Source organism: Phycodurus eques, chromosome 3 (assembly GCF_024500275.1).
Source record: "Phycodurus eques isolate BA_2022a chromosome 3, UOR_Pequ_1.1, whole genome shotgun sequence".
NCBI classification, from domain to species: domain Eukaryota; kingdom Metazoa; phylum Chordata; class Actinopteri; order Syngnathiformes; family Syngnathidae; genus Phycodurus; species Phycodurus eques.
In genome coordinates this window covers 5,673,345-5,698,585 of record NC_084527.1, presented here as the reverse complement: position 1 = coordinate 5,698,585, position 25,241 = coordinate 5,673,345, and the positions used below count along the sequence as shown (strand labels likewise).

The following is a 25,241-nucleotide window of genomic DNA, read 5'->3' as shown; positions in this document are numbered from 1 at the left end:
ACCCTGATTGCGTTTTTCCTTCATGTTTGGTGTTGGTTCGTTTCGAATCCTGGAATCAATGCCCAGACGGAGGAGGGGGTGGGGCGGGGGTGGCGGGCGGCGGTCCTCAGAGATGGAAAAGAAAAAGAAAGACAGCGACGGACCAAGCTCAGAAAGAGCTTTTCTGAAATCAAGAAGGAAATTAGAAATCGGAGCGTTAATTATACTGTATGTGTGTGTTTAGATGGCTTTTGGCAGCATTTGCTCCAGATGCACAAGGTTGTTATTGTGTGGAAACATATGAAATGGTTGAAGGAGACATTTCTGTGGGTTTCCTCCTCTCTGCTCCTAAGCAGACAATTACAGGAAAGGATACGCTCTCCTGGCTCAGCTGGGCTTTCAAAGGCTTGTATGAATATGTCAAAATGAGCAGGAAGCTCTTCAAGTCAAAGAAAAAAAGAGAAGACATTCCCTCCATGAGTGAAATTGGCATCATGTCTTTCTTGGCCTTGCAGAGGATGTTCGTTTTAATTGAAGTAGAACTCTTTAGGAATCGTGCCCTTCTATTTATTCACCTGACTCGTTTTGACTGTTGCAGGTGCTCCCGGTAAGCGTCGGTATAAGCGCAGAGAGGTGGAACAGATCCAGAAGGAGGTGAGAAGGATGCATTCCTTGAACTTCGAACATGTGCAGAAGATCCTCCGTGCCAAGCGCCTCCAGCGACAAGCCAAAACAGGAAACAACATCATCAAGAGACGACCCGGACGGCCCCGAAAACAACCCCTGGATGATGAATCGGTTCCGGCCGGCAGGAGGGAGGGGAGCCGGGCCGACAGTCGCGGGTTGGACGTGTTGGCCAGTAAAAGAGCCGACGGAAGGACTCAGGGGATGCCTGTTCTGGAGAGGTGTGACGAACCACCGGGAAGACAGAGCCTCAGGCCCACTTTGACCCCAGAACCTCTGGAGTTTTCCGACCACGATTCCATCTCGGCAACCATCGAGAAGGTGGTTCACAAAGCCCGCTCTGTGCCTCTGCCGGCCAAAGGGGGCAAACGCAGGGGCAGGGCCAACAGCAAGGATAACTTGTGGGCCCCCTCCAATCAATAGACCTGCAACTCTGTAAATGAACAGGAGCGTTGAAAGGAGCCAGCGATGTTTCGACCTTCTCACATCCGGTGACTTCTTGGTGCACTTTGATTTAGGAGAATGACACAGCTCAGAACACTTCCAGTGCCAAGCCTTTGAAGGATTCCTCGGACCTGCATTTAATATGGCACTATCTGCTTTCGTTTGATACTGAATCCGATGCTATATAATTGTGTGGTACTAATGATAGCGTAGGATATTATGTGATTCTTTATGTATCTGATACAGTGATGTGTATGGTACTTGATGATACTGTATCAGAATGTGGCGTGAGCCATATATTTTACCAGCAAGGGGAAGGGAGGGAGGGAAAGATGGGGGTTAAGATTCATATAAAACTAAAACTGTGCAGCTCAGCTTCTTTTCTGCCTTTCTGAGGGAGCCTGTCAAAGAGAATACAGCAGTTATTTAGCCACCTTACTCTTGTACTTCTCCTAGTGTTTGCGCTTACTGTATGTCGTGTCTGTTATCTTAGCGTCTTGGTAGGGATTGTTTTGGGTTTTCTTTTTTTTTTTTTTTTTTTTGGTCCACCCCTGCAGCTTAATCCCATTTCCCTTACCCCCCGTCACCTTCTCCCAATCCAGAAGTTTATTACTAACCCCCCATCCCCGGTTCACACTTATCCTGGACGCTGACTTAAAGGTAATATGGTAGATGAGACCGTCCTAGACTGTACATAGACACAACTTTCACTCTCGCTTGCCTTGTTCAACAGGAAACCAGCTCACAGACAAGTACTGGAATTCAGTATATCCAATTTAATTGTTGTACTATGAACAATGAACGTTGCATATTGTTTCAATAACCAAAACCAGACATGGATGCGACTCAAGACACGTTTGTTTTCAGATAGAAACCACGTATTCAGTCATACACTCATAATTGTGTTTATATCTTGGGTGGGGGGGGGCGGGGGGGCGTTGTATACAGTGGGAATATCAGGTGTGTTTGTGTTTTTTGTTGTTGTAAACCTGAAAAGTTGGTTTAATGCACTATGAAAAACTGTACACTTGCATCAATCAAATGCAGCACTTAAATGCTTGTTCCAGCCTTATGGTTTTTGGCCTTGGATGGTGTGTCTATCCATTCCAGAGAGCATGCATTACTTTTAATCAATTTGTATATGCAGGCTGCGCAGCCAAAAGCGTCAAACCGAAGCCCGGCTATGAATTGAATGGAGAGGGCTCACTCCAATACTGTATAGTGTTCGGAAAAGCTTAACCCACTCTTTATACTTTCATTTGAAAAATATTTTTGGGGACCTCAAAAATCCAGTATTTTGAAACCAAAGTCTCAGTATTAATTGTGAGGATGTATTATTTAACAGAATTTGAATCAGCGTCTTCATTGCGTTGGCACCAATGTAAATCACCCCTTTGTGCACTCTAGAATGTAGCCAGGATTGTTTTAATGTCAATGTGTACTGACTGTGTCCTTTTAGCAATCTCTTCACTAGTGTTTATGCCGTATATAAAGAAATATTATTCAGTGTTCTATTTCAGGAGATTCTGTTTTCTTTGGACAGGGTGGGATTCTCAGTTGCAGCAGCTCAACTTGTGCCTTATGATTTCTGTTGTTCTCTTCTAGGAAAGGACATTTGACCTGAGAAATAGCAAGCGGCATTTAACATTCAACCCAAAATATTGATGATTGTGCATAGAGTATCCCATCTTTATCTTGGACATCTGAATGTGATATGACTCAAATTGTCCTAACTGAACTAGAAGGGGGCAACTGGCAAAGATTGTGTGTTCAATGCGCTGTTTTGACATTTTGGCACCACTCTATTAGATGACTTTCAAACTGGAGATACTTAGCGTAAAAGCTCACTTACGTAGCAGTACCACTTTAAATGTTTTATTTTTTTTTATTTTTTTTTTTAAACTGGTTATGAATTAGGCTTTATGAAACCTTTATAAACTGCTTAAATCAATACAGCAAGAGCGACTGACGTCCTGCCAAATAGTTAGCCCACATTTAGTTCTATTGCTTTGGCCATCTGCTAAATATAAGTCGCCCATTATAAAATTATTTGTATAACCCTTTACAATAAGCCTACCTTTTGTTAGCAGCTCCATGGTGACCAGAAAAAAAAAAAAAAAAAAAATAAAAATGTCTGAAATCTAAGACTACATAAAGTTACAGCAGTATTGTTTACCAGACAGTAACACACAGACACAAAATGTTCTGTTTATGAATATTTTCTATCATTATTAGCATAATTTACAAACCATATATAGGAATATTATAAAGTGGAACATCTGTGCTGATATTTGCAAGTTACAAACACCTCTATGACTAGCAAAGGAGATTGTCACGCATGTCTGCATATCCTTGTTAGCTATGCACTTGGCCGTGGCTGGCAATAACCTTAAAAAGAATTTCTTCTACAAAAAGAACCAAGTGGCCCTGCGTACGAAGTAAAATGATCTCATGTGGTAAAAAAAAAACCCCAGTAATATTTTGTAACAAGTTGTGCAGGAAGTGACATTTAAAGTAAAGTATAGGGCAACTGAAACTTACAAGTGCAGCCTTAACTGGGTGCGAAACTACAGTTTTCTTCTTTTTGTAAATTGTAGGGAGGGGGCATTTGACTAAATGTTCTAACTATGGGGTCAAATTAACCCTCAACGAATCGATTCATTTTTAAGTATTATTTTTAAAAGAAATTGTTCTGAACTCCAGGTTCCATGCCATCGTTGTATAGAGCAGATTGCTGCTGCCATAATGGAGGTCAGAGTGTATGCAGCTCAATTTTCCATCGCTGGTAGTGTTCATGTTGTTTAACTTTAGACAGCAAACTAATGGAGGCAAAGTCATCAGCACTTTTTTACTGGTTGCAACCAAGTTTTCTTTTTTGTTGTTGTTGGTTTTTTCCCCCCAGTTGCTTCACCACACGATTAATCAACAATCAGTTTCTCACAATCATGGAATCCTTAAATATCAATTAATACGCCCATCTCTGGTAAATAGTGTTAATGGATGTTTGGAATTGTGTCATAAAAACCACAGCAGTCTGTATGTAGAATGCTCCAAGCCCAACACAGTACACTTGCAAAATCGCCACCTTGACGTATTTTGGTGGCGTTGCTATACATCAGTCAGTGTTCGAATTGAAACAAGGCTAGTATAGCGGACCCCCGCATACTCGATTCACCTAAACGGGGAGGGGGGAACCAACCCCGAAAACACTTATTGCCAGTTTATCCTCACTTATTCAAGAATTTGTTGGGTTAAAAAAAAAAAAAAAAAAAAAAAGAACGCAGTTATCAGCGGATTTTCACTATTTGCAGTCCGACGAATGGCAGGGGTCCACTGTAATCCAAACTTGTCTTATCACAGTGTTGAAGGAAGGATCTAAACCACAGAGTGTTGGACCAGAAATAGGAGTCCCTGCTGGATAGTAACTATTTTGCCCGCAGCCGAGTTGGGGCAGTGCAGTAGCACGAAGACGTTTTGTTTGTTTGGGTTACACCCCCGCAACCCTCCAAAATACACTCCTCCTGGTCGCTGTGTGCTTGACCTTGCTCTGTGTGGGGACTTAGACTGGTCTGCAGTGTGTTGCGGATCGTGCAACTGTGCTACGGCAGCTGCGTGCTGCTTTTAGAGTTGAACATCCTTGATGTTTTCCGTCTTGTCCGTTATCTGCTACCAGCCGATGCTCCGGTGCCTTCTAACACTGACAAGTATTGTCCTAAACCTGAGCTTTGACGTAGACTGGCCGTGGATTGTGCTTACCATGAGGGTTTATGGTGTCGTACGTTGACCGGTGGCTCTGATTTTTACGCTTTCAGCTCGTTCATGCCAGTAACCCGTTAGCGGCTAAGCAGTAACTGTCCGGTAAATTTGGATCATTCTGTGAGGAGACGGAGCCTCACGTAGTCATCCTCGCAGGTGGAAGTCAGCGAATATCACAAATAAAGTGCAGATGAATCACTGAGTGAAACCAATAAATGTACTTCTTTAGAGCACAAAGTGAGGGCATATTTTAGTTTGTATACATAGTGAATTTGAACCTTTTTCTAGTGGCTTTCCTTTCTTCGCATGCTCCACTTGATTGTATGCATAAGTATTTTAGACGAGCCGAAAGTTGAATTTGGAGCAACACTTGTACATTGTTTGATATTTTTTTTTTTCTTTTTGTAATGAATTTTTTAATTCATGAAGCATTTTTGTACATTGTATGAATATTAAAAAACTGCAAATATTTGACATATAGAGTAAATACTAGATGCGCATGCATATGCATATATTCTTCACCGTATGTATGTGTAAGTCTACACATATATTTTGTATTTGCATTTGCTAGCATACAGATATATGTCTTTAAGCACATATATACATGCAATATATATGTATATCCATGTCTGTCGGCATGCTTTTGGTCATGTTTATCTTTCATGATCTTGTAGGTATTTTTGTTTGGTTTAACTTCTTTTTCCTGAGAAAGAAAAGCTCATTCTTTTGCTGTCCTTCTGTTGGCTGGCTGCATTGAGCACTTATTAAGAAGAACTACAGTTGAAGTTGTTCATGTTATCCATTGTGTGAAATATTAAATGACTTTATTGAAAGCTTATCATGGTGCATGGCGTCGTCTTTTTGTTTGTTGTTGTTGTTGTTGTTGTCTTTTTCCCCCAGGACCACTTTGGTGTTGTCCTCTGTCTGCGTTTGTGTACACTTGACACTAAATGTCAGATGGCTGGAGTGAATGGAGCTTTACGACAGAGAGAATCCTCTCATCCGATTATGGCGCAGTCTCTCACAGATGTACGCACACACTTACTTACTCTCTTACTTGCGCAACAGCCAAGCCTCCATCTCTAACTCCTCGCTGCACTAGCTAGCCCATCACTGTTACTTGGAAGTGGGCCGGGCTGCAGGCTGCTCTCCGATTGGACCCGGCGCAGTGGGGAATGCGTCACTATTGGCTGAAGCCCACTGGTAAAATTCTTCTTGTTACCATGGTTGCAGGGTGAGCTGCCCAAATGTGTTTCTGTGGTGCTGATGGAACCATTGGCATCGCTGGTGTAAAAAAATAAAAAATAAATACAACTCCCCCTTCTGATGGAAGTCATGAGGGGCTGCAATGAAATTCCTCTCCTCTCTCCCGCACAAGACAAACACATGAAAGGATGAACTGAGCAACAAAACCCAATGTTTGGGTTTGCCGTGTCACTGCGCAGAGCCTCCATTCATCTCTGTTGCGTGCGCTCCCAAAGATGGATAGAGCTGGCAAAAGTGCCCTCAGCACCTGCCCCCCTACCCCCCTACCTTCCCCCTTTCTCTTCTCTTCCCTCTGCACACCTCCAACAGTGATTGAAGACACCACCTGGTGGGCAAGTGTGTCTGTCCAGCTCTGGTCCTATCAGGCCAGCGGGCTTGCAAACTTCCAATGAGTGCAATCCCTTCAAACAATATGTATAGTTATACAATTTACAATATTTTATTCCAAAGATATGATAAGATAAGAAGCACTAACAACTTGTAAATAGCTCTACAGTGGACCCCTGCAATCTTGCGGTTCGGCACTGGTGTTTTCGCCTCGTCAGATTTTTTTTTTTTTACAATTTTTTTCAGTTTTTCCTTTTTTTTTTTTTTTTTGGGGGGCGGGGGGGGGGCAAAGCCTGAAAACCCGGTCCCTACTGACTGTACAGTAGAAGATGAGCTTCACTTCCTCAGCGATGACAATCATGACAATGTCGAAAATAACAGACTACTTTGATCAAAAGAGTATCAAAAGTAGCCCAAAGGTATGGCAAACATATTATTGGTTTCAATATTGTTGAAAAAGAATTACATTATAGACAGCATCATTTCATGTAGCATATCTCTGACCAGAGTAAACTGTAAGAATATGTATTATCAATCGTTATAATAGCAGTGAACATGAATGAACATGCGTTCATTTGGTAGAGAGATGATTGCTTCTTAAATTTTCATGTGAAGAAAAATAGAAATGCTGGCCTCTGTTGCTATGGTGACAGTGGGACTCTTTGCAGACAGATTTGTGGACACTATATGCAAGAATGAAGACCAAAACAATGCAAAATTTGCAGGTTTGTGAATACTGTACTTTTATACATTTAATGTCATTGGGAAAGAAGAAAAAAAAAAAAAAGTCCCCAGCCACCACGCTAGCATCCTTGACGAAGCTTTTGGTCGAGATGCTGTGTGTCTTCATCGTGTACTTCCCCCCCCCCCCCCCACTGGAGGACAACGAGGGATTCTCCTTCTTTGGTTTGATGAGAAGAAAGCCACCAAATATTTTTTCTTTCGTCTCCATCTTTCTCACTCGCGTATTCCTCCTTTTCCCACTCCCCCTACAATTATTCCAAATAAGCCGTCTCTCTGTCTCCTGTAATTCAGCAGACAAGTCTATTACTTGTATATGATGCACTCATATTTTATTAATGGGCCCCTGCAGTGAACGCACACCTCTTAGTGGATGAGATGATGTGACACACTGGGAGCCCCTCTTGTGTTCAAAAATGATTTCAAGTCCCGAGTTCGTTTTCATTGTGTGTCTCCAACATGAAGCAGGGCTCCGCTGCACACTTCATTACACCTCCATCAGGACCGTGATCGCAAGGAGCAAGGGCAGCTTTCAAATGAAAAACAACAGGCGAGTAAAATGTAACATGGATTTAAACATTTCAATTGCCCCAAAATACCGAGTCAAAAATGAACTGTTAATGTACTGCATTCAAGCGTCCCGATTCGCTGATGTGTTTCTTACAGGTGGTCAAATGTGCGCAATGCATATCAAAATGTGTGAATGACAATAAAAGTAAGTAATTCAGTAAGTAAGTGCATTTGATTCATGTAGCATGTTTTACAGAGAGGAGCCATGAAAGTGCTTCACATAGTTATAGGATACAGTCATGCGTAAAGTATACAAAAATCAAAACAAAATTATACGCACACATTTATACATATATTTATGTATGTTTGAGCAAATAGCATATCATTTTTAAGTCTTTTATTTTACGTAGAGAAATTGATACATTTATGATCATGTTTAAACCTTTATGACGAACGCCTAACATACGAGGCGTGATGAAATACGTTTGCATCCCACGGGGGGCACCGATAATTAGCTGACGCTGTCTTGCGAAGGTAAAATCATAAATTAGCATCTGTTTATTATATAATATTTGGTTGTGCTGCTTTGGCAGAAATGGGTTCCATTGTTTTGAGTTGCTCAGTCAAAAACGCTTGAGCATGCGTTTTTTCATATAGGCCCTGCTCCTCTTCTGCGGCGAACAATTTCTTTTAATTTGTCCGTTTACATTACATTACCCTTCATAACACTACAAGCTACATGACATAACTGCAAAATAATTTTTCTATCCCACATCTTTCTGCCCAACAAGGTCACGAGAATCATTTAGTGTCTCTTTTGATCAGCTGATTTGTCACGCATTCCGGTTTTCACAGCCTCTGTCGTCGTACGCCGGCTTTCCTGACGTTCATTTCCTTTCCCGCTTTGAGATGACTCTCGCGTGTGTCAGTTTATCCGTGCGCATGCTGTACGTACGTGTGCGCGCGCTGTGCATACCGTGTGCAATAGTGTGCGCGTCTCCTGAGTCTCCGAAGAGTATTATTGTAAACATATCATTTGATGGCGAGAGCGGTTCGGGTCGTTGGCCGACTGCCTCTCTTTCGTTCGGAACGTAGCTGCCAACATCTGGACTGCGTCGACACGCACTGTCTGCATGTGTGTGCATACGTGCGTGCGTCTGTGCGTGTGTGCGTGTGAATCAAGAACAGATTTGCTGAGATCAATCACAGGTACGGTGGTAATAATTGGAGCTATATTCCTTCTTGAGTCCAGACTGCCATTAGAAGAAGCACGGAGACGAGTTACAATCTTTTTGCAAAACTGCAAATACTCACTTCAGGTTGTGCTCTGACTTGAATCCGCCCCAAAAGAGAAAAAGATCATTCAAAAGGTCGAATTTGTATAGCTTTCTACATTCGGGAGTATCCAGTGTGACACATCGTAGGCCTTGGATTTTTATCTTCAAGATGATCTCGAGTATTTTTGCCCCCTAACTCATAAGGTTAACTTCAATTAAAGCTAAAGTATACCGTTTTCAAAGCGCCAGCGAGATTGGCACGTAGCCTCACTTAAATCTCCAGATCGGACTCTGCCGCCACCTGGATAAGAAAACTTCACATATTACCCAATCAGTGAAGTCAAATGTATACGTTGTTTTTTTTGTTTTTTTTTATAGCGGGTAAGTTATTTAGTTGAAACAGGACATGCAGGTTGTTGTCATGTGGAGACGTTAGAATCACAAAACCCGTCAGAGCTGAGTGGAATTTGAATCGGATCTCATTTATTTCTTCTTAAGTGGTAGCAGATGCTTTAGTGTGCGTGTGTGTGCGTGTGTGCGCGTGTGCGCGTGTGTGCGAATGAGAAAAAAAATAAAAAATCTACCGGTGCTAACGTTATTTCACACTCGCTTGTTTCTTGAGTTGAGGCTAAAATCTCTCAGTGTCACCAGTTGACCGTCTGATCTAATGTGACTGAGCTCAACATACTTTGGTTTAGTAGACGCTCATGTTATGGCTGAGCTCAGGGAAGGCCTGGACTGAGATGTGTTTGTGTTGGCTGGGCGAGGCAATGGAGTCTGCTCACCTACCGGGGCCCCAAGAACTCCGCAGGAGGCCCATCTAATCCGTAGCGCCATCTGAAAGCTTAATCGGCATTTCACTGCTCCTGCGGACACAAGTATTGGGACACGTGGCCGTGACATCAACAGGGAGCGGCAACGGGAGAAAATGTGACACTTCTGGTGGACGAGTGTTTGCGGTGGCAGTTTTTGTTCATTCGTGTGCAAAAGCGTGTACTGCACTGATAGTTGCGGCATTAATCTTATACACAGGGAGTGATAAAGTGGACTTTGAACTGCAATTGGGGAAAAAAGGTTTTATTTTCTTACCCAAGCTCATCTTTGGCATCGCTCACACCAGACCACACACAATTGTTCACAATGGCTTTTGGTCTGTAAATATTGTTGCGTTGTTTTGTAAGTGAAGATTGAGGGAGGACTAAAGTATCATGCCTAATCTCTGATTGATTAATTAACTGATAAAATGGTACGTTCCACAAGGACACACCCACACCGTCTGGGCCCGATAAGGAGCCATCAGGAGGTGAAGGTAAAGATCGCTCATTAATTAAGTGAACGATCCCGGCTGACTAGACTCAGTCTGACGGTCACAGTCGACTCGTACGATGTTAATTTAGTGCGCCACGCTCGGGGGATTTGGCCCGTCTCCCGCTGTGAGCAAAGCACACTCGGAAAAAGGATACAGTCACTTCGAGTGCGCGTCGGAGGGCTTAAATGTCATTACACGCTGGTGTCTTTTCGACAGTGGAAACACTCCTCCACTGTACATTGTTTGAGTTGATTTTGACGAGCAGCGATCCAGGGGGTGGGGGTGGGCGGGGGTCTTATGAGTGGGGAGAATAAGCCCTGTGAAGGAGGCTCTCCTTTAGATTGAATGGAGCGGGAAGCTTTTGCGGAAGCTCGGACTAAAGGCCGTATTGAAATGTCACAGATAATCATTTGCTCACTTGTGAAGATGGCGCTGCAGAGGCCTCCACGGGCCATCTGCCTCACAGCAAAATGGTGCTTGTCTGTAGCACGGGGTGAGTGGGGTGGGCTGGGGCGGGGGGTTTCTCTTGGTCCCACAATCTCAAGCTTCATCTGAATCCATGGTTTGTTTCTTTTTTTTTTTTTTTGACTTGACTCCGCTCCTAATAACATTATTCTCTCGTTACGGTCACAAGGAAAACAGATGAGCTCGAGCCTTAAAAAAAAAAAAAAAAAAAAAAGGGGAAAAAACAGTTTTGAGAAAGGAATTAAAACATGGGCGCTGCCAATGTTTTGACTTAGTGGACAAAGCCTCAAGGCGAGAAGGAGGCTTGGAGGGAGCGAGAGCAGGAAGCTGTGAGAATGTCAAACATCAGTCGGCTTTACCGACTCATGACAGGGATTAAGCATCTCCAACCTTGTTGGAGCTGTTAAGGAATTATCAAACTGCCTGGGAGTGACCTAAACTGGAACTCCAAGTGTTAGCGGCATATCAATTAGCCAGACGGTAGAGAGTGAAAGTGACACAATTCTTTTGACGTGTCCAAGTTTCGTATTTCTGATAAATGCCACAACCAGAGAGGATTTATGACTTCCACTTTTGCATGGTGGTTGCGTGTTTTTGGGAGCGCGGAGGAGACATGAAGCGTTGGAAGGCTTTTGAGATGTTGAACCACACTGCCGGCCACTTTACTGAGGAAACTGCATCTCATGAGATCTAATATTATAGCGCTATCAAAAAGTCTGCCTTTACAAATATAATAGTTCCATGACAAAAGAGACAAACCATCTAGGAACACGTACTACTACACACGTGCACTTTACAGTTATAAATCATGCTGTCGTGCTTGGGTTACCAAGACTTTATAAAATCTTAATAAACTACTATGATTAATTAAATATGAAAAGTGAGCGAGACCTACTTCTTGCCAAGTAATGAACCTATATTTTACTCCGTCGCTTTGCTCCTGTATTATTTATGTACGGTGGCATCTTATAATTAAAATGATCTTGCTAAGACTTTGCAAAAAGGCTCCCTTTTGCCAGTAATTAATAGCAGCAGTTCAGGCTTACGGCAAAATCAGAAATGTAACCGCGTAGATAAAGTCGAAAGTGGGAGTTATGTGACATTAATATCTTTTTTCTAATGGCTTCCCAGGGGGGGCGTGCGCCAGGGGGGCTTAAAAAAAATGAAGAGAAACTCTTTTTAAGTGTGCCAAGATAACTTCAGCTACCTTTATGTGTGCCCTGTGATAGCATGGCAACCCGTTTAGGGTATACGCTGCCTCTCGCCCACAGTCAGCTTGTTGCCTCTAACGCACTTGCAAGCCAAGTGAGGATAAGCGCTGTAGAAAATAGATTTGGTTAGCAGTAAGTCGTAACTAGTTTATAACATTGTTATTAATGATCTGAAAGCAAGGGCAGAGAGGTACAGTGTTTTATTGTGGCTGTAAAACTGCATTGCATCATAGTGAAGTATAGCAACAGTTCTAAGTATGAAGCAGAGCAACTACAGTAATAAACAGATATCGTGAAATGAATACCTCTGTGAATGTGATCGTGAATTCATGTGATTCAGCGCTTGTATTTTAAGTGAATCTAACGTCGGCGCTGGAAACTGGCTTTGTGTGTATTTCTAGGGGCTCGTGTCTTTAAACTTGGACAATTCCTAATGATTGCATTTGACTATGTACTGTGTTCACTTGATAATCGATGTCATGACATTTTGACGCCATTTTTGAAAACACGACAGTGACAAGTGATCCATTCATCTACGCGATAAAAATATCACTGACAGATATAGTATTCCTACCATGTATCTCCATGTTTTATTTGTTGTTAGTGTTTGGATGCAGTAAAAATTTCGAACGCCAGCATTAATCTGTCATGTGCTACACAGGCTGGGACTCGACTCAGAGTAATTTACGTCGAGTTTGACTATTTAATGTTCATGTCAGCTTGCGCGATGGCTGTGTGGTTATGTTTCAGCGTGGGTGAGCAGTTTATTTCCGAGCGGAGCTCGGGAAACCTGCTAATTTACTATCTTTTCAAACAGATGTCAGATTCACGCAAGCGTGCATCATACGCTGCGCCATACGGACCCAAAGAGTTTGCCAATGAGTCTCAGCCGGTTCGCATTTCTGCAGTTGTTTTTTTTTTTTAGCAAATGTTTAAATTCGCTATATTTTTTGTGTGTGTGTGTGTGAATCTTTTAAAAGGGAGGTTTAACCGTGCGGCAAATTTCCTATTCCACTTATCCTGTTTGGGATAAAAGGGAAGGTGATGTATATCAGCTGCCACAACATGACGGCCGCCTGAACAATCCACTGTAATCCCAACCAATGCAAGAGCTGTCGCAAATATTTGGCCTTTACAAAGATAATAATGTACACTTTTGGATATAAAAGCAACAAGCGGCGACATAACAAAAATGTTTACATAAATCGGAACGTGCCTTAGCTTATCGCTAACCTGCACTAACGCAGCAGTAAAGTCAGAATTACAGTCAATATTTGCATGAAAAACACCCTTTGAGCATTAATAGAAAATAATCACTTTTTGCTGTACATATTTTTTTTTTTAGGGGTGGTACTTGGTTAAAAAAAATGCAACTAATTAGAGGCTTTGTAATGAATTAATCTCAATTAATTGCATTTTAATCATATAGCAATATTTGTCCGAAAAAGACACTTTGTTTTAAATGTATTTTAGTGAACGAATGTGTCAAATAATTGTCACGGGCAGGAATATTGTTAACTCTGGAAAAATGCATTGAATTACATTTCAAATACAAAACAGTAGAAAAATGCTGTAGAAAATACCCGGCCAAAATTAAAAAAAAAAAACAGACAACAGTTAAACAGTTAAATTGCCAATTTAGAAGTTTTTGTTTTCAGAACAGTATCGGTATTGCCTTTAAACCAGGGGTGTCAAACCCATTTTTGTCGAAGTTCCTGTTAATGAAATAAGGGTTGGGTATCAAATCCTTTTATATATATACACAACCCCAATTCCAATGAAGTTGGGACGTTGTGTTAAACATAAATAAAAACAGAATACAATGATTTGCAAAGCATGTTCAACCTATAATTAATTGAATACACTACAAAGACAAGATATTGAATGTTTAAACTGATCAACTTTATTGTTTTGAGCAAATATTCATTAACTTAGAATTTTATAACAATTTGGAGGACACGACGTCCACAATTTCCACCAAAAAAATTGAAATGTGGACTCGTCGGACCACAGAACACTTTTCCACTTTGCATCACTCCATCTTAGATGAGCCTAGAGAAGCCGGCGGCGTTTCTGGGTGTTGTTGATAAATGGCTTTTGCTTTGCATAGTAGAGTTTTAAGTTGCACTTACGGATGTAGCTATATTTACTGTATTTACTGACATTGGTTTTCTGAAGTGTTCCTGAGCCCATGTGGTGATATCCTTTACACATTGATGTCGGTTTTTGATGCAGCGCCGCCTGAGGGATCGAAGGTCGCGGGCATTCAATGTTGGTTTTCGGCCTTGCCGCTTACATGCAGTGATTTCTCCAGATTCTCTGAAGCTTTTGATGATATTATGGACCGTAGATGATGAAATCCAGAAATTCTTTGCAATTGTACGTTGAAGAACATTGTCCTTAAACTGTTCGACTATTTTCTCACGCACTTGTTCACAAAGAGGTGAGCAATTCAGGGAAGCTCCTTTTCTACCCAATCATGGCACCCACCTGTTCCCAATTAGCCCGTTCACCTGTGGGGGCAGCACGGTGGGCGACTGTGCCTGTGAGGCACATCTGCCTCACAGTTCTGAGGACCGGGGTTCAAATCCCGACCCTGCCTGTGTGGCATTTGCATGTTCTCCCCGTGCCTGCGTGGGTTTTCTCCGGGCACTCCGGTTCCCTCCCACATCCCAAAAACATGCGTGGTAGGTTGATTGACGACTCTAAATCGCTCATAGGTGTGAATGTGAATGCCAACGGTTTTTTGTTTATATGTGCCTTGCGATTGGCCGGTGACCAGTTCAGGGTGGACCCCGCCTCTCGCCCGACGATAGCTGGGATAGTCTCCAGCACGACCGTGACCCAGTGAGGATAAGCGGCACAGAAAATGAATGGATGGCCTGATGAACATTTTAAATTTTAATACAGATTTTACCAAGAACCATGGAAGTTTACACGTGATTTGCTTTCGCGGCCCACATAAAATGATGTGGCGGGCTGGATTTGGCCGCCCAGGCCTTGAGTTTGACATCAGTGCTTAAAATGGCTTCTACAAGACAGTTCAAAAATTCGGATCACGTCGCTGCCTATATGTAGCACATCTTTCACCCTTTATCTTGTAAAAGTGATCTGTACTCCACTTTGCGAGGGAATTTGCCTCCTATCAGTCCTCGCAATGCGGTTTCATCCAATTCCTCCATTTTGGTGGCCGAGCTCCGACGTGCGCGTCAGTGTAATCGGTGTATCAGGAAATTGTGCGCTGACAAAGGTTCTGTATTGTTTGGAACACAAAATGCCATCAAAATGCATGATTGTTTTAACTAATTAATGTGTTTGTAACTAATCATAATTAATGCATTAAAGTCCCACCCCATTTTTTTAATGATTATTTATACATATTTTAAAGCTCTATTAACCTCCCCAGACGTTTATTAATGCTCCCCACACGCTTCTTAACATCTACACTACGCTTATAAACCCTTTCTAAACACAGTTTGAACATCTTAAACATGGTCAATTACAGTACTACTGTACACTATGTACATTTAATTTTTATGAATTTTATGAACTTTATGTTTTTTTGGGGGGGGGGGATTTTAAATGCTTTCAAAAAAAATTACAACATACACTCAAAATCCCGCGATATGGCGAATGAATGTGCGATATGACTATGAAAAAAAAAATAATAATAATAAAATCCGCAATGCACTGAATCCACATTAAGTGAACCGCGATGTGGCGAGGGAACACTGTATTATTTCTTTGGGGGAAGCAACTTCTCCATCACTGCCCTGAACAAACCAAATGGTTTCTCCCCAGCAACCAAAGCCAAGTTTAAACAGACAACAACATTTTACAGTCAAAAAAGGTTGTTTGTCGTCTTGTGCAACCAGGCATGTTACAGTTGCTAACATAGACTGTCAGAGACTTCCATTATCTGATGCGCCTCTACTGACTTCAAGCATATGTGAGCGTGCGCGTACGTGTGTGCGTATGTGTGTGCGTTGCGTTGGAGGCGCGCCATGCAGCTGGAAGCCATCACCCAACCACTTTCTGTCTTCTTCTCTCCCTCCTTCTCATTTCTCGTTCTCTTAATCTCTAATGTCTGCTCTCAATTTCTCTGTCTGATTTTCATTCTCCTGCACTTTTCTGTCGGAGCTAAGAGTTGGCTTCACCGGCCTCTTCTTTGTTTCGCCGCCGTTCACGTCGTCTCTCTCGCTCTTTGCAGTTCAAAGATGGATTTTCCACCAGAGCTCAATCATCCAGTCTTGTCTTTCATCCAGACTGCTTCGCCCTAATCAGCATGCTGTTATAATATATGTTTACTTAGCCTCTGAAGTTCTCCTCATCTTGCTGGGGCCTCGGCGGACGTCGTAAGTGATGGATGGCAAGCGTGTAAACATTGATTGCATACTGTGCACTGAATGAAAATATCACCAGAAAGTGAGAGAGGTGAGGAAGTGAGAGTTAAACAACATAAATGAGTGAAAAGTGCAATGAGGAAGAAACAAGACTGAGAACAATTCAGCCTTTGTCCTTGTACACACACACACACACACACACACACACACACACACACGCACGCGTACATAATCTGCTATAATGCGTTTGGGTAAGTGGGAGCAGTGTAAGTTTATTGGAAGTTAAAGAGGAGAAAGACACAAACAGCAGTTAATTTAAGGAGAGCGAGACTTCTCGTGATGTTTTGTTGTTGTTGTTGTTGTTGTTTTTTGGTCCGGTCTTGCCAAAGTTCAGTATTCTCTGCCAATCCATGTCTTTGCAAAAATAATAGCAGAACAGAATGTGGAGACATTTATTTTATGAACAACAGAAGAAGGGTAAGTCTAAATCTGATTTATGTACTTTTTTTCCTTGCATTGTTTACATTTTAATGAGGAAAATCAATCACCGCTCATACTGGGGCTAAGGATGAACGTGATTCAATGCAAATGTATTATAATTCTGAGCATCGGTCATGTACAGTATGTGTTTAACATTACGGTCACATCAGGTACTATTTAAAAACACAATTCCACCACTCCAGTCTCCCAATGCAAACGCACGACAATGTTTGTTCAACAAAACAAAAACAAGCACAGCTCAATTGAAACTGTTAATTGACCGGAATGGCCTTTTAATCTAAGGCCCAAAAAAGTCATAACTTCATCGATATTAAAGAAAGAAACTATTTTTTGGGTTAGCTTGGCGCAGACCGGTCTGCCAAATTGCCAAACACGCGTAGCGAGCCTCGCGCTTGCACGAAACTCAGAATCCGCTAGCATTTGCTCCCCGCCGAAGATACACTATCTACTAAAATAGTGACAAAAGTCCTGAAAACAACGACTTCTGCACTATATTTCATAAAAATGATATATCAGTGCAATATTACTCTAAGTGAACGGTTGTTTGCCCTTGCTTTCCAGGGTGTTCCCCGCCTCACGCCCAAAGTCCGCTGGGATAGGCTCCAGCTCCCCAGTGCCCCAAATGACGACATTTGATATAGAAAATGGATTGAGGAATCATATAAATAACAAACAAACAAAACAAATTGAACTTTTCAAGGGACTGAGCAATGATTTTCATTGAACAGCTTTGCAGGTGAAAGACAACTTTATTATTATTATTTTTTTAATTAAACACATCTGTGTTTGTGTGGACAGGGACTAAAAGAATGAATAAGACGAATGTGCAGATTAATTTATGCTGTCCATCATGTCATGTGTTAATATTTTTTTACATCCCTTCTGAGGATGCTGAACTGAGCAGCAGTCAGTAACGGGCTGACACATTGAAACAGACAAAACATTAATTTCATATTGATTCCTCTGTAGAAACACAAACAACTAAACGTTTCTCAGACTCTTCAGTCTTCATTCAAAAAAAAAAAAAAAAAAAAAATGGAAAACCGTAAAACCTCAAACAGGCCTCTCATCTTTAAGACTGAATGTTGTTCCTTTGTAATCTAAACCACAACTTCAAATGAACTAAATGTCTTTTCACTACAGAAAAAAAAAACACCCTAGGGTCAATGAGGTTATAATGTGTTCCAATCGAAGTTACAATATTGTGTTTTCCTACTTGAAAGAGTGATTTTGTTCTCTGCTTACAGGAGCGAGCTGCTCACCAGGCTGGTAAGTGGAGCGCTACTGCCCTCTGTGGTCAGACTGTGCCATCGCACCTGTAAACACATCCCACACCATTTGGAAATCACTTTAAGAGGAATCGTGACGGATTTGTTAACAAATACAGTACAGGAATAGCAGTTCATGCATCCACTTTCTAGACCACTTATTATTTTACCAGTAGGACACATGCAATTAGTTACCCCCCCCCAAGTGGTTCATGGGCCAATTTTGGCGAGGATCTGGATACATTCATGGAATACAGGAATGTATTTAATATATAAAGTTTGACCACCAACCCCACATATCGAAAGTTTAGCCGTAAACAGAGGTCTGGGCACTGTTAAGTGGCATTCATCCTTTGAAATAAAATCGATATTGGTATTATTACGTGGGGGCTGATCTGCTGATCGAACTTTTTTGCACCTTGAAAGCTGATGGTTGACGGGAGTGGCGTTGCTCAAGGAAATTTGACCAGAATTTTTTTCACGGCTAATTGTCCACGCAGGAGGGGGGCGGGTCGGGGGGGGGGGGCAGCCAACCCCCTGGTCACCCATCACTCCGCCCCTGTTGACTGTTAAACAAGCATAAAGGTTGGAAACAAAACTGACGTTACGTTAGCAAAGGTCCACAAAGCCAGTAGACAAAGAAAGGCACAAAGAATGTCTTAGTGTTCTGAAGTGAGGCTCAGAAAAAGGGGCAACTAGTAACAAGTTGCACGCAAACACACACAGATGGAATTGTGGCTGGGCGTCTAGCCAGATGCTCTGAGAGAAGGAAACTCACATTCTTGGGATGGGGAGTCATCCAGTATCAGGTTCCATAGAGTCTGACTGAAGCTGGAGCCCCCCACCACACACACACACACACACACACACATACACACACAACCACTGAAAAGAACACGGAGGGGCACACATTTTTGTGGCCCCTTCAAAGTGAGCTGCCTGCATGAAAACACCAGTGCCTCCAGTCCACTAATCTTGTCAGATCTTTTTCGGAGTGTCTGGTATTTGCACGGCTTTGTCAGACTGGTTTTATTTGCGTGAGTGAGGAGCGAACCCATAGGAATGTGTTAGTTTGGTTGAGTAAAATGTAGGTGAAGAGATGAGAGTGGAATCATGAATACGACGCTTGCTGGGGTTTTTTTCTTTCAGCAGATGTCAGCATCAGCTTGCACTATTGCTGCAGGTGATTTTGGTTCTGAAATGTCCTAAATTCCTCTCGGGACCATGATGTCACGATGGTTATGTAAAGACTGGAGATTATGGAAACACTAAGCTTCCGGTTTTGTTATTGATTTCAGTGTTTGATAAGGTAAAACATTGTGGGCAGTTGCTTTGCATAACCCACTGCCTATAAGGCAGTGGACTGGATTCACCCAACTAATAATTCAAGAAAGGCAAAGAAAAATACTATAAACAATTTTTAAAAACGAGGATGAAGAGTTAAGTGTGGGTCTGGTATGTACCCCACTGGCACAGCTCAGGCGCTGATTGACCTCAGACTCGGGGGTCGTCATAAGAGGGAAGATTGCTGCCATGTTACGGGATGTGGTAACATTTTCCTGGGAGGTCCTCGATTATGACCCGTTAGCTCAGTCAATGACTTGGTGAAGGTCAATACAGGACATGGGGTTTTTCTTCCGGGTTAAGTCGAGACCAGGGGTCGCCAACCTTTTGGAAATTTGATTGATTGACTGATTGTCTTTAACAACAACAATGTAAAAGAAAAAACAAAAATCGATCAAGAACAAACCAAACAAAACGAAACGATGCAAAACTATAATTCACTACAATTGACGATATATAAATGATGACACAGTATGCACAGTAGGTATTATAAACAAGGCACCACATATATATTACAAAACCGAATGATATTTCTTTATATACATTTATAGATATGTATATTGTAGCGTCAATATATGATATATTATATAAATAGATATAAATACAATGGTCAATGTGTCTAAAGTGATTTAGGATTCAGGAAGCACTTGACTTTGGCAAGGACTGAAATGCTTTTAGATAGTTTGGTTTGTCGATGTTTTATATGAGGTTTGCAGCTAATTTGATCATCAATAATTACCCCTCGAAATGTGTTTTCATACAGCCTTTCGAAATGTACACCTTCTATCTGTATCTGGATCTGTTCCGATGTTTTCCAAATATCATGATTTTGGTTTTATTTTGGTTTAGAGAGAACATAATTCCATCAAACTGGTTTTTCTTTTTGTTTTTTGTTTTTGTTTTGGGAAGGGTCTACCAGTTTGATACAGACGTCTCAGATTTGCTCGAATTACTTTTAATTATATGTCATTAATAAATAATAATATATAGCTATGTGAAGACTGACTGATCATGTCTCACAATAATTATCAACAGTGATTTAAATATCAACACTTTATCTCTGTAAATCTCTGTAAGAATTTACATTTTCAAACGCTCACTTTTACAACGTTCCTAGGAAATCACAATGTCCCATCACTGACAAATTTAAGGGGGTCTGCATACATTCCGTGCCCACTGTAAACATCACATGTCATTTTGGTTTATTGCTGGTTCAACACTTTACATATTTCTCTGGTGTTAATGGTTATAAATATCGCATTTACAATATTTGCATATGTAAGGCTGAGTTTAAGATGAGGTAGTATGATATGAGAGATATAGTACCAAATAACTTTTTGGGTGGATATCAAAAGTGTGTGTGTGTGTGTGTGTGTGTGAGAGTGGAGCGGTGTGAATAGGACGTTGTGATAATCGAACTGGGTCACATCGTACTAGTGTAGCATATATACGGCAGATATACTGCATACGCTACAGGTCGAAAGATTGGAGTCACTTAGTAATGTCCTTGTTTCTAAAAGAAAAGCACAGATTTCACCCCAATGGAAATAACATTAAATAAATCAGAAATAAAATCGACACATTGTTAGTGCAAGTTTTAAAAAAAAGGAAGAAAAAACGAAAACAATTTCCCTTTTTGTTAATATTTAAAGTGACCCCCCCCACCTCCAAACTTTATGCTAGCATATATATATATATATATATATATATATATATATATATATATATATATATATATACAATAATGTGTGTTCATTGAAAAAAAAGGAATTGATCTGGGTGACCCCAAACTTTTGAACAGCGGTGTATATTTTTCATGCACTGCAGGAGGTGTGACGCAAGGGAGTGATTAAGTGGCCCTGGGCGACAACTAAAGCTCGTTAACTTGTCAAGTGTTCATTAAAAAAGTTCACAGTAGGATTCAACTTACACGTGCAGTTAATAATGTGTTTTAAATTGAGTTGTAGTTTGCAAGTAGTGTAGAAATGCAATCACAATCTTCCATGTGCGGCTAAAATAAGGTATTAGCATTGCATCATGGGTCGCGGGTGAGCTTCGGGGTACACCTTGAACTGGTCACCATTCAACCGCCAGGCACTTCTATATGCAATCAACCGGTCACACTCACATCCGAGGACAATTTAGTCTTCTTCAATTAACCCCCGGGGCATGTTTTTGAAATATGGGAGGAAGACAGGGTCACTGGAGAACCCCCACACAAGCAAGGGGAGAACACGCAAATTCCAGAGGAAGGTTGGAGTCTGGCGGCACGGTGGACGACAGGTTAGAGCGTCAGCCTCACAGTCCTGAGGTGCGGGGTTCAATCCCCGTCCCCGCCTGCGTGGAGTTTGCATGTTCTCCCCGTGCCTGCGTGGGTTTTCTCCGGGCACTCCGGTTTCCTCCCACATTCCAAAAACATGCATTAATTGAAGACTCTAAATTGCCTGTAGGTGTGACTGTGCGTGCGAATGGTTGTTTGTTTGTATGTGCCCTGCGATTGGCTGGCAACCAGTTCAGGGTGTCCCCCGCCTCCTGCCCGATGACAGCTGGGATTGGCTCCAGCACGCCCGCGACCCTAGTGAGGAGAAGCGGCTCAGAAAATGGATGGTTGGAATCTGGATTCGAACCACCAATCTCGGAACTGTGATGCAGATGTGCTAACCACTGGCTCACCATGCCGACTACTGCAAACCCAACAACAAACACATTTAGTTGTCAACCACAACTGAACAATGTTTTTTGCATTGGATTGTTATTATCGTGAAAATGTTTCAAATGAATAATAGGATAGTTAGCCGCAACGTTTTCTCATCTTTCATTTGCACTGCCTCAATGAACATATGAATAAAAAAGGAACTAAATGTTGCCAAATTGTGTGTGTGTGTGTGTGTGTGCGCGTGCACACACGCGAGTGTCAAGAGTGTCATTCAAAGCATTACCTCCCATCAACTAGTCGACATCGACTTGACTTTGATCACATAAGTACCATCATAACAAAATGTAGTCCAACCCTGGGTGTGCGTGCACGTGTGTGCTCATTGCTCACGTGTAAAGATAAATGAAACTTCAATGATGATGATCGTGCCATTCAGTGTCAGCAAATGTCAAATCAGCAATTTTGGATCCCATTTAACGTACACCTAGAGAAGGATTATAAAAACAAAGTCAAGCACTGCATTGGCAAAGTATTGGGACACACCTCTTAATTGCTTAAGGGTTAGTCAAGACTCCCTAGTTGCCTTTATAGCTTTTAGGAAATAGACTGAGTGCATGACTGTGATCTATCTGGTAGTGTGAAATGGGAATTGTATTTACTACATTCATATATTCATTATTTTATTAATCGCATTGATTTCCCTTGATTATGTTTTAATTTTACAGGGGGTCCTTGGTTTATGAGTTCCTTTGCTACGGTAGCAACGTAGCCCGAGTTTGTACATGACTTGGAACACAACGTAGTCCAGCTTTTCACAACCTTTATTGAGCCAAGGCACAGATAACCATGAATATAAAATTATTAAGTGGAAAAACAGGATGTATCGTAGTAAGTGTTTCTTTTGCAGTGTATTACACTAATATTACACTAATGTGTGATTTAGTTCATTGTTTCACATTCATAACCTTGAATTTTCATAATTACAGTAAATAGTACAGATACATCTCAATAAATTAGAATATGGTAGAAAAGTCAATATATTTCGGTACTCATCCATTATATAGATTCATGAAACACTTTGTGTTTAATGAAACACCACTTATTCCTGCCTAATTTCTACATTAAAAAACATTTCCATTGTCTCTTGATTGTTTGTTACGATATGTAATAATCTAATTCCATAGAGATGGTGCATTTTGCTTACAAGGTCACACATTAGCACGTCTTGTGTCACTGCCTCGAGACTCACAAGATGCCATACTCACATACATACACATATAGGGCATATATATTCAAACTGATAAACTTTTTTTGTTTTTAGCAAATAATCATTAACATGGAATTTTATGGCTGCAACACGTTGCAAAAAAAGCTGGGACAGGGTCATGTTTACCACTGTGTTACATCACCTTTTCTTTGAACAACCTTCAATAAACGTTTGGGAACTGAGGACACTAATTGTTGAAGCTTTGTAGGTGGAATTCTTTCCCATTCTTGCTCGATGTACAGCTTCAGCTGTTCAACAGTCCGGGGTCTCCGCTGTCGTATTTTACGCTTCATAATGCGGCGCACATTTTCAATGGGAGACAGGTCTGGACTGCAGGCCGGCCAGTCTAGTACCCGCACTCTTTTACTACGAAAGCCACGCTGTTGTAACACGTGGAAAATGTGGTTTGGCATTGTCTTGCTGAAATAAGCAGGGGCGTCCATGAAAAAGACGTTGCTTGGATGGCAGCATATGTTTCTCCAAAACCTGTATGTACCTTTCAGCATGAATGGTGCCTTCACAGATGTGTAAGTTACCCATGCCATTGGCACTAACACGGGCCCATACCATCACAGATGCTACCTTTTGAACTTTGCGCCCATAACAGTCCGGATGGTTCTTTTCCTTTTTGGCCCGGAGGACACGGCGTCCACAATTTCCAAAAACAATTTGAAATGTGGACTCGTCGCACCACAGAACACTTATCCACTTTGTATCAGTCCATCTTAGATGAGCTCGGGCCCAGAGAAGCCGGCGGCGTTTCTGGGCGTTGTTGATAAATGGCTTTTGCTTTGCATAGTAGAGTTTCAAGTTGCACTTACGGCTGTAGCGCCGAACAGTATTTACTGACATTGGTTTTCTGAAGTGTTCCTGAGCCCATGTGGTGATATCCTTTCCACATTGATGTCGGTTTTTGATGCAGTGCCGCCTGAGGGATCGAAGGTCACGGGCATTCAATGTTGGCTTTCGGCTTACATGCAGGGATTTCTGCAGATTCTCTGAACCTTTTGATGATATTATGGACCGAAGATGATGAAATCCCTAAATTCCTTGCAATTGTACGTTGAAGAACATTTTCCTTAAACTGTTTGACAATTTTCTCACGCACTTGTTCGCAAAGAGGTGAACCTCGCCCCATCTTTGCTTGTGAATGACTGAGCAATTCAGGGAAGCTCCTTTTCTACCCAACCATGCCACCCACCTGTTCCCAATTAGCCTGCGGGATGTTCCAAACAGGTGTTCGATGAGCATTCCTTAACTTTCTTTTTTGCCACCTGTCCCAGCTTTTTTGGAACGTGTTGCAGCCATAAAATTCTAAGTTAATGATTATTTCCTAAAAACAATCAAGTTGATCAGTTTGAACATTACACATCGTCTTTGTAGTGTATTCAATTAAATATAGGTTGAACATGATTTGCAAATCATTGTATTCTGTTTTTATTTATGTTTAACACAACGTCCCACCTTCATTGGAATTGGGGTTGTAATTTCACCGATGAAATGTTGTTTGATAATGTTTACAGCAAAAGAGTCGTCAACCTTTTTGAAACTGCGAGCTTCTTCTTGGGTTCTGATGAATGGAAAAGGCTACCAGTTTGATACACACTTCTGAAATACCAAATTTGCACAAACTCCCATTATTCATATATTATTATTAATCATCAATAATAGGCAGTTATATGAAGACACTATCAATAATGATTTAGTAACAAGGCAGGAAACAGATATATATCAGTGTGCAACACTTTGTTTACCTTTTTAAATAATCACTTCCACTACATTCCTAGGAAATCAATGTCCCCATCACTGGTGAACTATTTTTAGAACAGGCCCACAGGCTACTGATGTGGTCATTGGAGGCTACCAGTTGTGTGGGTAACCCAGGTTTACAAT

The 25,241-nt window shown here is 41.5% G+C and overlaps 1 protein-coding gene across 6 annotated transcripts in view; it reads left to right on the top strand.

The window, feature by feature from the left end:
• Positions 1-4,386, top strand: part of setbp1 (SET binding protein 1) — a 46,605-nt gene extending 42,219 nt beyond the window's left edge. For all 6 annotated transcript variants that reach the window (XM_061671731.1, XM_061671732.1, XM_061671727.1 and 3 more), the window contains one exon: positions 578-4,386. In XM_061671731.1, coding sequence (XP_061527715.1) covers positions 578-1,086 — 509 coding nt within the window. In that variant the 3' untranslated portion in view covers positions 1,087-4,386. The remainder of the gene's footprint in view (positions 1-577) is intronic.
• Positions 4,387-25,241: the final 20,855 nt, after the last annotated feature.